This window comes from Artemia franciscana, chromosome 8 (assembly GCF_032884065.1).
Source record: "Artemia franciscana chromosome 8, ASM3288406v1, whole genome shotgun sequence".
Lineage (NCBI taxonomy): Eukaryota > Metazoa > Arthropoda > Branchiopoda > Anostraca > Artemiidae > Artemia > Artemia franciscana.
The window spans coordinates 21335767-21351553 of NC_088870.1; the positions used below are offsets into that span (position 1 = coordinate 21335767).

At 33.6% G+C, this 15787-nt stretch overlaps 1 protein-coding gene across 11 annotated transcripts in view; it reads left to right on the forward strand.

Moving 5' to 3' along the window:
* LOC136030133 (uncharacterized) overlaps positions 1–15787 on the forward strand; it is a 149239-nt gene that overhangs the window by 78473 nt on the left and 54979 nt on the right. For 3 of the 11 annotated variants that reach the window (XM_065708824.1, XM_065708821.1, XM_065708825.1), the window contains 2 exons: positions 393–496; positions 6827–9434. The exons of 4 other annotated variants lie outside the window; for them this stretch is intronic. In XM_065708824.1, coding sequence (XP_065564896.1) covers positions 393–496; positions 6827–6949 — 227 coding nt within the window. In that variant the 3' untranslated portion in view covers positions 6950–9434. Of the gene's footprint in view, positions 1–392; positions 497–6826; positions 9435–15787 lie in introns of those variants that run through there. 4 more of the 11 variants (XR_010618187.1, XM_065708823.1, XR_010618190.1 and 1 more) reach the window with 3 other exon arrangements.

Sequence of the window (15787 nt, forward strand, 5' to 3'; positions counted from 1 at the left end):
GTGATGGAAGTTCAAATTTTAGGCTTTAAACTAAGTTCAACTATGATGGGTTTTAAAGGGAAATACAGCCGAAACAAATTTTTATTTTCCCCTTTATCAGGCAATAAAAGGACAAGGAGCAATTCGGTGGGGGTGGGTGTTTTTCTTGAAAACTGATAAGTTTTGCAAAAATCTTGAAACTGCGAAGAATGCCAAATTAACAATAAAGATCTCTTTTTGGACACCTTTGACACTTTTTTGAGAATGGATACCTTTTCGAGATTATTATTCTTTATTTATTCTAACATATTGTTGCCTTTACAGGAGAAGAAAATTATTGTCGATTTTTCATTAATTGTTATTAGAATATTTAGACCTTGTCATTATGTTTAATCTTCTTTTTTTCTATATAGGGATAAAGGTTTTGCATTCCTCATATGATGCAGTTTACAAGCGTTCTGAACCGACACCACTATTGCTGTTCAAGGTATTGGAAGAATTGAAAAGGCCCCTTAGAGTAGGTGTCATACTTAATATGAAAAAAATACGCCATGTTTTGAGCGGGTCGTTTATCCCTGGGTAAACTCAAGTTTGTAGTCTGCCTTTAATACGGGAGTACTGGTGAACTTCTCACTGGCGAAGGAATTCTCCCCTCATTAAAATCTTTTATTGTTGAAGAAGGTCACATCTCTGAACAGTTTTATTATCCCCTCAAACGTCTTTCGCTTATTGTTCTTTAATCTCAAGACTAGGTAAACATCTAAAATATATCTTTTGTAGCCTAGCATCGTGTTTTGTTTATTTTTTAGGGAGGAAGGAGTAAGAACACTTAAACCTAAGGATAAAAAAAAGTGTTTACTAAGTATAAATTGCTATAAGATAGTTTATATATGCCGCTTCAAATTCAGACTTTGTATTTCCTATTGTATTTCTCTTTTGGAAGAGGGATAATATATTAAAATATTAATCGGGAGTGGGGTAAAATTTTAGGCATTCGGAAAGGGATACTGTCAGCATGACGTTTGAGTTTTTTGGCATAGACTCTTTGAGCATCTTCCTCGGCTGTTGCCATTGTATGTTCATCAGTCATTTTACAGTGAAACATTAATAGATTTCTACGCGAACGCACTGATTTCTTGCTGTTCTTGTGATTCCTCGGCACGCCTTCTTTTTTCACTTTCTCTTTTAGCAGCAAGTCTGGTTTCATGTTGCTCTGGTAGTTCCTCGGCACGCCTTCTTTTTTCATTTTCTCTTTTAGCAGCAAGTCTGGTTTCGCGTTGCTCTCTTAGTTCCTCGGCACGCTTTCTGTTCTTTCTTCCTCTATCAGCCTCAAGCCTGTTTCCTTGCTGTTCTTTTGATTCCTCGGCACGCTTTCTTTTCTTACTTTCTCTATCAGCCTCAAGCCTGTTTCCTTGCTGTTCTTTTGATTCCTCGGCACGCTTTCTTTTCTTACTTTCTCTATCAGCAGCAAGTTTTTTGGCATAGACTCTTTGAGAATCTTCCTCGGCTGTTGCCATTGTAAGTTCATCAGTCATTTTACAGTTAAACATTAATAGATTTCTACGTGAACGCATGTCTTAAATATCTTTAATGACGTCACCGTCATAACACAAATGACGACAACTAACTTCATGACGTCAGTCAACACACAAACATGACGTCACCCGACAGACAGACCCACACATCCACAGACAACTTATTTTATATATAAAGAAGACTAGGTGTTGGGGTGGCGCGAAGTGCCACCCCAACAGCTAGTTTTTATATATACAGAGAAGGCGTCACTTTGAATATGACGTCAAGGATTAAAATGAAAGCTTTCTTATTTATATATATATATATATATATATATATATATATATATATATATATATATATATATATATATATATATATATATATATATATATATAATGCGTGCCAGCATGGCACGCGGCAGGCTTCTATATATGGATTCTCATTGCCCCTTGTGTTCTAACCGCAGACAGTGCTGGGTCCCGGCGGCTTCACCACCGGGTCCCAGCATGGCACGCGGCAGGCTTCTATACATGGATTCTCATTGTCCCTTGTCTTCTGGGCCCCGGCAACACTATGTCATTTTTGGATCGAGTTGATGACGTAAATCGGACATTCCTAATCTGGCTCTTTCTCTTTGAGCCGCAAGCCTGGTTTTGTGTTGCTCTGATGTTTCCTCCTGGTGTTCCCTTTTTGGTGACATTGTAGGATAATAATACACGCATTGCTTTAATGTAATACAGCGACACGCCTTCTTTTTTTATTATTTATCATCCGCAAGCCTGGTTTCGCTTTGCAAACATGACGTCATTTATAGCTGTTTATATTTTTTCAGTTTTTCCTTTTTTTATTTTTTTGATGTCATATTGAATATTATGTCATGCATAGTTCTTTTTTAGTTTTTTCTTTTTCTTTTTTTTAGTTTTTTCTTTTTTTGTTTCTTCTTTTTTAGTTTTTTCATTTTTAATATTTTCTTTTTTAGTTTTTTCATTTTTTTTTCGTTTTTTCTTTTTTTCTTTTTAGTTTTTTAGTTTTTTAGTTTTTCCTAATTTAGGTTTTTTAATTTTTTCTTTTTTTAGTTTTTCAATTTCTTAGTTTTTTTTCTTTTTTAGTTTTTTGTTTTTTTCTTTTCATCTTTACCATTTTTTTCTTTTTTTTAGTCTTTTTCTTTTTTTCCCTGTAGTCTTTTTCTTTTTTTAGTTCTTTTTTATTTTTTCTTTATTTTTTGTCTTTTTGTCTTTTTTAGTTTTCTTTTTTTTAGTTTTTTTCTTTTTTTAGTTTTTCCTTTTTTTATTTTTTATTTTTTTAGTTTTTCCTTATTTTTAATTTTTTTTTTTTGTTTTTTCTTCTTTTATGTTTTTCTTTTCTTTTCTTTTTTTTCTTTTTTAGCTGCTTTCTTTTTTTAATCTTTTAGTTTTTTATTTTTTCTCTTTAGTTTTTCTAGTTTTCTTGTATTTTTTCAATTCTTTTCTGTTTTTTATAAAAGATGGCTTTTAATTCTTTGAAGTTTTTTTAAGTTTTTTTATATATTGACGTCATACTTAGTGACAGACAGACAGTGTCTTTTCCTGATACTCGTTTTTGTTTTTTCGGCAAAATCTATACATACTCCTTTTTGCTGGAATTCATGGGTTTTGCAGTGTATTGAATATTCATTCCACCATAATTGTAAGTCCCAGTAGAAAAGTGGAGAGCCAAATTCGTCCATGAATTGTAAGGCCTCTTTTGACGTCTTTAAAGTTTCTATGCGCTGTTTTGTTTCATTGGTCAATTGCAGTTGTTCAATTCCCAAGTGGGAAAATCCCATGGGCAAAAATTCACAGATAGAGTATTGCATTATAATCCCAGGTCGCTTCTCGGTGTCAATTCCTAGATCGAGGCTCTGACATTTTCCCACTATTAATTCATTTCGGTGTTTTTATCTTCGGTATACTTTTGTAATGCTGGTGAATCGAAATCTCCAAATAATTCAAATTTCAACTTGTCAGCTCCTTCCTATACTATCATATACTATTCTTATACTATTAACAAATAACCTGTTGTAGTACAATGGATTGATACTCTGCTTGGCAATACGCAGCTCCAGAGTTCGATCCCTGCTGCAATAAGGTTGGGCTACAAGCAGCTGTTCAGCTTGTTCCTGTAAAAGAAACACAGCGGCTGTATTTGCAGTAAAACAAGTAAAAAACAAAAAAAGTCAATTTTTGGTTAAAATTGCGACTTGCTGTTTGAATTCCGACAAATTATTTAAATTATAAAGTTTTATGTATTTTTCAGTAGAAAAGATGTCATTTTTAACGTAAATCTATATATATACTAGTTGGTGGGGGCGCTTCGCCCCCCCCCCCCCAAGCCCCCCCCCCGCGCGTAAGTCGTTACGCGCCATATTAGTTACGCGCCATTGTAGTTGTGTCCCTGTGTACCACCTATGAATATAGATAGATTTATATATGTGTTTTAAACTATGTAAAACTTGCGAATATACAACATTCTTGGCTTTCCCATTGTCTGTGCATATACAAAGCCTTATGTACTAATGATGACGTCATATGCAAACGCTATTTTTACAAACAAACAAGCATGCATACACACAACTCGTTTTTATATAGATAGATAGATAGATAGATACAATACAAATTAACTGCGTAAAACTTGCGAATATACAACATTCTTCGCTGTCCAATTGTCGCTGCATATAAATAGATTGTCAGGTTTACCGACCCTCGAACATGCAACGTACAATTGTCCATGGAAAAACAATCAGTATTAAGATCTATACCACATTTTTCTGATGATTGACAATGAGCTTTGTTAATGGTGATTGCAAATGCTAATCGAATCGGGAATTGCAATCTTTTAAATTGAAAAGGCAGATCCGTTGGAATCGTGGGAATGCGAGGAATAAGAACAGCCTCACCCTCAAAAGGCCCTGTCAAGATTGTGGCCTCTATTAGGTTTTCCATTGTTTTTTTTTACGGCAAGTCGCGTGCCATTGCGAAGCTTTGGTGGGTTGATATTTCTTAAAAGTATTATTGGTACGCCTATTTTTAGTTGTAGCACGTGTGGTGGAAACCCTGAAAGATCCACGGAATTTAAAAATTCAGATGGATAATTAACCGCTTAATTTGGTTCCAAAACTGTGTCGACTGACTTGTAAAGGACTGCCTTGTCTCGAATCTTGGTCAAAACAATATTGTTGATTTCGTGGACGTCTATATTTTTGGGTGCAAGAATCGCTCTTTCACTTAGCCATTTATTATTTTTATAATTGTTTAGAATATTCGGAAATACTTTTTCAATCAATTCATTTTTGGACTTCACTAAATTACAGAAATCAGCAGGTAGTTGTATACGTCCTGAAATTGAGTCTACTGGGAGCTTTCCGTTTCCAATTGCCAGCAATTGATCTGAAAATGTTTGACCAGAGTCATCGTTTTGCAATCGGACACGCATATTTGTAGTTAATTTTAATGTTTTTACGTGTGCCCATAAATTAAAATTTTTCAGGCAAGCATTCATTTCGTCTGCAGGAGTTGATCTAGTTATTATAGGTAATGTTTGCCTGAAATCTCCCGCAAGCAATATTAATGTGCTGCCAAAGGGTTTCGACTTCCCTCGCAAATCTTTCAAGCATTGATCCAGATTCTCGAGCGATTTTTTGTGTGCCATTGTGCACTCATCCCAAATAATAAGTTTGCATTGCTGCAATACTTTACCCATCTCAGATGATTTGGAAATATTGCACGTGGGAGTTTCTGTAGAATGCAAATTCAGAGGCAATTTCAAAGCGGAATGAGCAGTTCTTCCATCAGGCAGCAATGTTGCGGCTATTCCGGACGACGCAATTGCCAACGCTATATCATTTTTTGATCGAATTGATGCCAGAATCAGTTTTATCACAAACGTTTTACCAGTACCTCCTGGCGCATCCAAAAAGAAAATTTCTCCAACGTTGTTATCGACACAATGCATTATCGTATCATAAATGTCTTTTTGTTCCGACGTTAACTTGGAAATGTTATTTTGTACATACGACAATAGATCACTCGTACTGTAACTTTGTTCACGATCCAATTTTACACATGTCGAAACAGCAGCGATACGGTTAGGTGAAGGCATTCCCAAATCCTGAAGCATCTTCCTCGGCTGTTGCCATTGTAAGTTCATCAGTCATTTTACAGTTAAACATTAATAGATTTCTACGTGAACGCATGTCTTAAATATCTTTAATGACGTCACCGTCATAACAAAAATGACGACAACTAACTTCATGACGTCAGTCAACACACAAACATGACGTCACCCGACAGACAGACCCACACAACCAGAGACAACTTATTTATATATATATATATATATATATATATATATATATATATATATATATATATATATATATATATATATATAATTCCATTTTTTGGTAGTTTCATAAAGGATTGCGTTTTTGGATATTTCAGAGGAAAAAATTTCACCTCTATAAGTTTGACTCTTTCTCACATCTCTATTTTTAAAACAATAAAAAACTTTAGCCTAAAGAGCCTAAAGATTTGAGGAGGAAACAGCACTTTTCATATACGGTTTGTTTTAAGTTTTATTGTCGCTCCTTACTTTAGTTACAAAAATAATTTTTTTAATTTAATTTCTGAATATTTTTAAATTTATGCAGGTTTTGATTCTGGCTTACCGTATATGAATAATTAAAACGAAATTTCTCTATTAGTTCTACTTTTTTAAGCTAATAACCTAAGTTTATAATTAACCCTTATAATAACCAAAGTTTGATTTAGTTCCAGTTGTTTAAGAATGACTTCTGAATCGCAAAGGTCTTTTAATTAGAATAATAACCTCTTTTAAATTTAAAAAAAAAACTTTAGCGTAAAAGTGAGCTGCTGAAGAGAGGCGACCACCCTCATATAAATATTATTTTCTGTTGGTTCTAAGCTTTAATGCCGCTTCTCACCTTTAGTTCAAAGAACCTATTTTTATTGTATTGTAATCGTTTTCTAAATAGTGTCGGGAAATCCAGCCCCCCATCCATGGAAAAATCCCTGTCCTCACCACAAATTTCTCCTTGAAAAGATTCTCCTTGTAAGTTAAATATGTTATATTTGCGGAACAAATTTTGTAAGGCATAGTCACAGAACGGCCAAAGAAGACGAAACTTTTCTTATGAAGATGAAAGTCACAAGTTAAGCGATTTTCAAACGACTGAAATGAATGAAAGAAAATATTTTGAAAAGATATTTGTAATAATTTATGTTCGTTTTAAGTTTTAATATTATTTCTTACTTTCAATTGTAAAAAAAACTTGTGTTTTTTTTAATTTAAGAACAACCACAAGCCAAAGACATTTCACATGTCTACCAAACGAGTGGCAGATTCGTACGAACTCTGGGAGCGTGTTCCAGATCCTGTTGCAAGCTGTCAGAGGGTTGAAGTCAGACCTCACTGATGCAGTGTGAAGAACAAGTAACTTGTTGGAATTGCGGAGATGATAAGTAGATTGATCAGAGACAAAAGATAAATCAAACAGTTCGTGGTAACGAACTGTAGTAAGGAGCGAACCGGCTCAGTATAGAGAATACTGTCAATATAGAGAGCAGAATACTGTTGTTTCCGAGATGTAACTTTTTACACCAGTTCTTGTGGAAATTATTCCCTATAACCATTACTATATGTAAACAATTGTCAAAGTTTGTAACTTGCTGCCCCTCCCCGGGAGCTCTGGGGGAATGAATCGTCCCCAAAGACATAGTTATTAGGATTTTTAACTATGCTGAACAAAATGGCTATTTCAAACTTTTGATCTGGCGACTTTGGAAAAATATTAGTTTGGGAGGGGGCCTAGGTGCCCTCCAATTTTCTTGGTCACTTAAAAAAGCGCACTAGAAAAACTACCGCCAATAAATCAAAACCAAAAACAAACAGAAATTACAATAAATAGCCGAGTCGAACTCAAAACTAGCAGAAACTAACATGGATAGGGCTCACAACCCCTATGCCTTCACAAAGCCAGAACATAATTTGCACTCTAGTGAAAAAATGCAAAAGAATATATGTTGTCAGTTTAATATACATATGCTCATATTTATTGTTTAAAATTTTAATAATTTTCTAGTTATTTAAGTTTTCAAAGTAAAAAAATATAATTTTTTTCAGTGAAGTGCAAATTATATTCTGGACTTGAGTAGGCGTAGTGGCTGTGCGTCTTAATCATTTTATTTTCTGCTTTTTTTTAGTTTGACTCGGTTATTTATTGTAATTTCTGTTCGTTTTGGGTTTCATTTATTTATTGATGCTGATTTGTAACGATTTTACGCTGGGTAGATTATTTGATTCTATTTGTTCTTATTTTTGGATGGAGTTCTTTACTTTTCCTTGAAAAACTTATTTTGTCGATACATTTTTTAGTAAATTGTCAGTAATGAACGGAAATATATTGGGAGAAAAATATTTCCTTTAGATTTTTTTTTTTAAAGAAATGATGAGACTGATGCCTATCAAAATTTGTGAAGGGCGGGACATATTTTATACATGAAAATTTAAAAAAGATCATTTTCAAAATTTTTGCTGGTGTCTTAGTAATTACACTGTACTTCAGGGTTATTTTTCCATTTTTTAGATGGGAATCTGAAAAAATCACACAAACATTTTCTTCTGTGTATCAGGGTGTTCGGGGTATAAATTATCGGAGGGGGGGAGGGGTACACTGAATGTCATTTTATGTCTGAAATTCTTCTCGCGAATGGAAGTTTGGTCTCCTAGTACTGCTTATTAAAACTGAAAACCGTAGAAAAAGAGTATAGGGTGATACCGCTTATGTATGCATGCAGTTTTGTAACCTTTTAGCTATGCTGAACAAGTGGATATCTCAAAATTTTGATCGAACGGTTTTTGAAAGAAAAGGGACGTTTGAGTGGGGCTGGTTGCCCTCCAATTATTTTGGTCACATAAAAAAGAACACTATAAACTTTAATTTCCGTTCAAGTGAACCCTCTCCTGATGTTTTAGGACTATTGGTCCGGTACAGTCATCCCTGAGGAAAAACACATCCGTGATCTTTCTTCTGGTAAAAAATTAAAAATTTTACATTTTTGCGGATAAAAGCTTGAAACCTCTATAGAATAGGAAGTTTTTCGTACTTATTATGTATTTCAATTGCAAACAAGAGAATTTGGTGAACTAATTGAGTATCGGTTCGATATTACTAGTAAAAAGTAAAACCATTAAACAATTCCTAGAGGATGTAGCCCGCCTCCGTTATTCCCTACCGACTTCAGTCATCAATCTTTTATCGATTTAACCTATCTAGTTATATTACAAATCTTATTATGAAAAGTACCAAGCCCAGTTTTCTTTTTCAATAACTTCTTTTTTTTATTCTGAAAATTATATTTAATGTGTAGCTATTTGCTTTTTTTCAATAGCTCCATTTCTGATCCATTTGCTGATGTAGAGTGTCTATTCATATCCAGTCTGCTTTTAAAGGTTTTAAGAAAAAAAAAATCTAATTTGGAAGTGATAGATTATTGAGAAAAAACAAACCTAAACATAAAGAAAAAGATTGACCTGAGAAAAGCTTGTGAAATAGGAAATATAGAACATATTTGCAATTTGGCAATTAACTATGTTCGCTTATGATCTTGATGATAACGCTCTGAGGTCTATATCTGATATAGTGCGAATTGTAAAAAATTTGTTTCATATTAATCATCATTTTAGGTCAAATGCTTGTCAATTGGCTTTTGAGTGAATTGGATGAAGTAAATTGTCAAAGACATTCTCTTGTGCAACTGGAAGTTCGACAGCCCATTATTAATTTCTACACTATGCTTTTGCATGCTGGGGTTATAAGACCTGTTGAGGATGGTAACATGAACGGGGTGGATATGGACTTCGAGGTATGGAGCTTACTGGTTTCTCACGACCCCGAAATATCTAGTATCTAAAGGTGGCTTGGTTTAATTTTACGTTAAGTACAAAAATAACGAAATATTGTAGTTGCATTTAATGTGAAAACTTTTTTTCTTTTTTTAATTAATTGACAGTGGAACAAGAAATTGAAATAAACCCCATGAGGAATAGAAATTTGGGCATGGGGTCAGCTATGACCTTTTTTTCAGCGGTTGAAAAAATACCGACAAAATGGTGCCCTTAACAAACTAGCAATTACATTGCAAAATAGGCTTTTCAAAACTGCACAATGCCGCTAGACTTTGGCCGCAGAATATTAAAGCCGATTGATTCGTAGACAAAAGATAAAGCAGTTCGGGACAATGTATATAATAACCCGTTTTTCTATTTCTAGAAAAAGATATAAAAACATGAAGAATAAAATAATTGAATATGAGAACGCTGATAACTGAGGTCCAAGTTTTTCTTTAGATCTTAATCATCAGTGTTGTAATTTTGTAAAAATCCTAGGGGAAAGTGGGGGATAAAGTTGGACCCGTTTTTCTATTTCTAGAAAAAGATATAAAAACATGAAGAATAAAATAATTGAATATGAGAACGCTGATAGCTGAGGTCCTAGTTTTTCTTTAGATCTTAATCATCAGTGTTGTAATTTTGTAAAAATCCTAGGGGAAAGTGGGGGATAAAGTTGGACCCGTTTTTCTATTTCTAGAAAAAGATATAAAAACATGAAGAATAAAATAATTGAATATGAGAACGCTGATAACTGAGGTCCTAGTTTTTCTTTAGATCTTAATCATCAGTGTTGTAATTTTGTAAAATCTTAGGGGAAAGTGGGGGATAAATTTAGAGCCAATTTTTCCAAATCCAGTGAAAATGACAGTGAGAAAATAAAAATGAGCCATTAAGTACCATAAAGGCAAGGATATACTAAAGAAAACTGACCTATTTCTCTTGATGCTTGAATTATACAGGCATATCTTAGTTATTACAAGATTTTAAGTAGAAAATAAAATTTCAGCTGGGAGTGGGGGTAAACTGGGATCTGGACGAGGCAGTTGCCCCCCCCCCCCCCTGGTCCATAGCAAATTATGTCCCTGTTAAACATGTAATATCTTTTGAAACATTATGTTGCATACTTATTGATTCTAAACTCAATACGCAAAACATTAATGTTGCATACTTATTGATTCTAAACTCAAACGGGTTAAGTGTAGTGGGACAAGTAGCTAACGTGGTTAAGTCATCAGGATATCAGTGTTATCTGGTATTGGGTGACACTTGACATTTTTCCAAGGTTTGGAATAACTCCGTAAAGTCAAGAATATACTAAAGGAAACTGACATGTTTCTCGATGCATGAATTAGCCAGGCTTATCTTAGTTATTACAAGATTATTAGTAGAAAATAAATTTCAGCTGGGAGGATGGGGCAAGTTAGGGCTGGAGGAGGCAGTTGCCCTCCCCCCTGGCTCATAGTAAATTACACCCCTGTTAAACATGTAAACAGTATTCAGATAATTTTCACTATCACACGAAATTTTGACTTAATAAATTACTTACTTGGAATTGACTTTTCTTTCTCGATATTGACTCAAAAGAGAATCTGTAAAAGAGAAATATCAAATTTTAGTCGCGAACTTAAGCACTATTGTTTGTTTCTTTAAATAATTAAAAAATTACTTGCTTGAAATCAGATTTTCTTCCTTCATGCTGACTTAAAAGAGAACCTGAAAAGAGAAATAGCAAATATAAATCATAAACTAAAGCGCAATTGTTTTTTCTTTACATAATTGTAAATTGCTAACGTAAAATTGAATTTTCTTCCTCCGTGTTCACTAAAAAAAAAAGTGAAAAAGAGCAATATTGAATATTAAACCTAAGCTAAACGAAACGTTTTTTTTTAAATCTCACCGCGTTTCTACCGCCTCATTTTGTTCTATTTAATTGTTCTATTTAAAGTCTTAGCATTTTATTGTAAACAATAAGGCTTAAGAAGGCTGGAGATGGTGGTTTAAGAAGGCTTCTATATACAGCGCTTTATTGATGATTATCCAGCATTATGGAACTATCCCAGCTCTGGTTATTATCAAAAGTAACTTCCTTAGAAACCCAGAATGCTGAAGTCTGCTATTTGGAAAACCCTTGTTAAGTTTTTTGTGAAATCCGTCTTATTTTAGTTCAAAGAAGTGTTGCAAGTTAAGGCTTGGGATTTAGCTTAAAATGAAATAGTTTGCTAAGATTCAGAATAATTATTTCATCCCGCTAAATTTTTTAACAGTAAAGTTTAGAATAAGTGCAAAGAGGACCTTCGGATGAAAATTTCCAAACTTTAAGATTTGAGCCTGGAATTAAAAAAGGATAGGATAGGTCAACGGTCTGACGTCCAGTCCGACACATTAAAATAATAAATTATTTGCTCTCTTTTGTGGAATAAGAAGATTTAAACCTAAGCATAAAAAACATGTTTACTAAGTAGCAATTGCTGAAAGATAGTCTGACCTGCCACGTTACACCCGGACTTGCCTGTTGTATTCCTCTGTAAAAGGAGGGATAATATTTTAAAACACTAATGGGGATTGAGTTAAAATTTTAGGCATCTGGAAAGGGGTATAAGACATGATGCTGTAAGTATGAAGAAAGCATGAATTACTTTAAATTTCATAGATTAGATAGTTTTTTTTTATTCTTAAGTTGTTATTCACTTGGATATCATTTGTAAAATAGATATTCAGATCGTATGCTCACGAAACAAAATATGTATTCTCTTATTTTTCTCTTATATTTTCTTATTTATTATTAAAAAAATCGCAGATGTCAGACAAAACTGAAACGGAATATGCGCGTAATTTTTAACAGCATTTTACTTAGAAGGCAAAACAGTCCCCATTGAAGAGGATATTTTGTACAAAGGATTTAAGCTGTCTAGCAAAATGTCCAAAACGGAACACTACAAGTAAATTCTATTGCACGTGGAATGCAAAATGCTATCAACGGCAAGAAAGACACCACATTGTTATTCTATGCTTCAAATCGTTAAAAGTTATCTTTGTTTTAAAATAGATGGTGCTCTTGTATTTGCCATGGTCTAACTTGTGTTAAAAGGAAAACATGTTACATGTTGGCTTCAAAATAGAAACTAAATGAAACAAATTTAGTTTTCACCACAACTAATGATTTTGAATAGATATATTATTTTATGAATAGATGCGAATAGCGTTTCTTTGTATGAATCGTTGTATTTTTTTTATTGATTATTTGTTTCTAATTTTCAGTTCTCTGTAGAAAAAAAATAAAAAAATTGAAAAAAGGGGAAAACACTCCCTAAAAGCCATAGAATGTCACACCATCGCATTCAGCGTATCATAGAACCCTACCTTAGAAGTTTCAAGCTCCTATCTACAAAAATGTGGAACTTCATATTTTTTGCCAGAAGATCTATCACGTGTGCGTGTTTATTTGTTTGTTTTTTCTTTTTGATTTTGTTTTTTCTCAGGGCTGTTCTATCGACCCATTAGTCCTAGAATGTCGTGAGAGGTTTCATTATAACAAAAATTAAAAGTTCTAGTGCCCTTTTTAATTGACCAAAAAATTGGGGGGCACCTAGGCCCCCTCCCACGCTCATTTTTTCCCAAGGTCAACAGATCAAAATTTTGAGTTATTTATTTTGTTCAAAATAGTCGAAAAATATGTTAACTATGTTTTTTGGGGATGACTTAATCCCCCACAGTCCCCGGGGGAGAAAATTAGAACTTAAAATTAAAAACTTTGACCAGTGTTTGTATACAGTAATGGTGATTGGGAAGTGCACAGACGTTTTCAGGGGGATTATTTTGGTTTGGGGGGTTGAGGGGAGTCGGCTACGTGGGAGGATTTTCATTGGGGAAGAGAAATTCCATGAAGGGTACGCAGGGTTTTCTAGCATTATTTAAAACAAAACAATGAAAAAATACATTTGAAAAAAGTTTTTTTTTAACTGAAAGTAAAGAGCAGCATTAAAGCTTAAAAGGAACAGAAATTATTACGCATATAAGGGGTTCGTCTCCTCCTAAATACCTCGCTCTTTACCCTAAAGCATTTTTAGTAATTTCAACTATTTATTCTACGGCCTTTATGATTCAGGGGTCAAAATTTAAGCTTTAGTATAAAGAGCGAGGTATTAACAAGGGGGCAAGCCCCATCATATACGTAATAAAATATAAGAATATAGTAGTTTGTTACGTAATTTAATTCGTATGTTACGTATATTATTTTACTAAAAAACGTTCGTAAAAAGTTAAAAGTTCTACTTATTCATTTCCTTGTCAACTCCCTCACAGAAATTATTTTATTTCAGGTGACGTGTAGTGTTTCTTTGCAAGTTAACAACTGTTCCCAATAGAAACGAAGTCTAGTACACTCTATTACTGTTAACCACTCATATCTCAAAAGTGCGTATTTATCCCTCTAGGGGCCATATTATATGCCTGCAGCACTTTTACATTCTCTTAAAAAACAAAGTTTACTGAATTTCTTCCAAACAATTTTATAAACAATTTATTCGAAATCTTTCCAAACAAATTTGTTCCTCAATATTGTAATTTTTAATTCTATCAAGATAATTAATTTTCAATTGTACCAAACAAATATATAATTGTTCTTCAACATTTTTACTGTCGTTACAATGTCTATTTCTGGCGGCTCAGTATATATCTAACTTTTTTTAAGGACCAATATTTCAGTAAAAACATGGTTTTGACACGGCATTGGAGCAACTGAAGTGTTTTGGCACCCTAGGCAAGGTAAAAAGTGTTAAACATACCATTAGTGAATATATAATTGAAAAAAAAGGGAAATGGGGTACCAAATGATGGACTTTTCCCATTCCACCATTTAAGGCTGTTAAGGTATTATTTATTTATTGTATTCACTGCTCACGAAATTATGAACTCTTTTATATTTTTAGTTAAAAAACTATTTCGAAGGAATTAAAGGGTATCAGTTGTACGGGACACTAATCTTACTTGGACCTGAATCTTCCGAAAATTTCTGGTGAAAATTTTCCTAAAAGAAAAAATGTTCATGGAGTAGACACTTTTGCCTCCCCTACTTTATAATTTTCTTATGCTATTGCTTTTAAAGAACTCACGTTGTGCACAGGAAACGTACATTAGCTTAGGGGAATTTGGGGAATTTTCTACATTTTCACAATCCGTGGCTGATATGTTAGGGACTTGCAAGTTGAACCATTCTTTTATGAAGAACTATCCTTGTATGACAGCCAATGGGGCCAATTCAATCAATTTAAATGTTGGGCTGAGGGGACAAAATCTATTAAATCTGAGAGGGGGTGGTCTGACTTCCCACCCCTTGGACCAAATACTATCTTTTTGGAACAATAGGTCTTTTTTGGAATTTTCTGCTTTAGATGCTAATATGCTTATAAAAAACAAAATTCTTTTCAACTTCAAAGAAATTTATAGGATTGCAGTTTCGAAAATTCTCGTTTTCTGACTATCAAAATTAATTATTCCGTAGGCTAGTTTTGAATTCTTTTTAAGTTAATTTTTGTCAATATGCTCGTTGTTCTTAAAAAATGTTCTTTTTGCCTAACTTTGGATATATAGAGAAAAAGAACATTTTTCTCCATTCTTTTTTGGCACATAAAAAGGTAATTTTAGCAAAACCAGGCCACATGAGTGGAGGTAGCCCCTCCATGATACCCCTGTCGGCTGAGCAGATAATACTCACTTCACAGTAAGTGAGGGGGACTTGGAAGCTAGCTAAAATAGCCTAAAAACATAGACAAACCCTTTTAAACCCCTTCATTAACAGCTGTTAAATTAACACTATCGTTGTTTAGTTAAAACTTCTATTGGTAAAATTTAACAGATTGAACCTGCCTTCTCTTGTATTCTAATTTATAATTTTAAATGCAATTAGTTTATACTTGGATTCGTCAAAAAAACAAATACGAATCTACAAGGAAATTAGAAAGGCTAGTAAAAGAACAAAGAGGTACATGGTTCATCTCCCTTTAGGTTTTATGCCCCCCCCCCCCAAAAAAAAAGATATTGTTAATGTAAGAAAATTAAAAGCATAATAAAAAACAAAGAGAGTGGTGAGCCAAAACTGATGGTTTATCCTGCACCCCCTATTGAGGGGGAAAACCATCTCGGCTGATTCCAGAGAAATGGTATTATGATAGAACAAGGGTATACACAACGTTCTCTTCAATCAGAATTAAGACACTGTAATTAGAATTGGAACTAGAAACAATTAATTAAGTCATTACAATAACTAATAATCATGAATTATCACTATTTTAAACATTAAATCCAGTTATATTCTTGTTGAATTGCGTCAACAATTGCATTACAAGATTAAATCCTTGGTTAT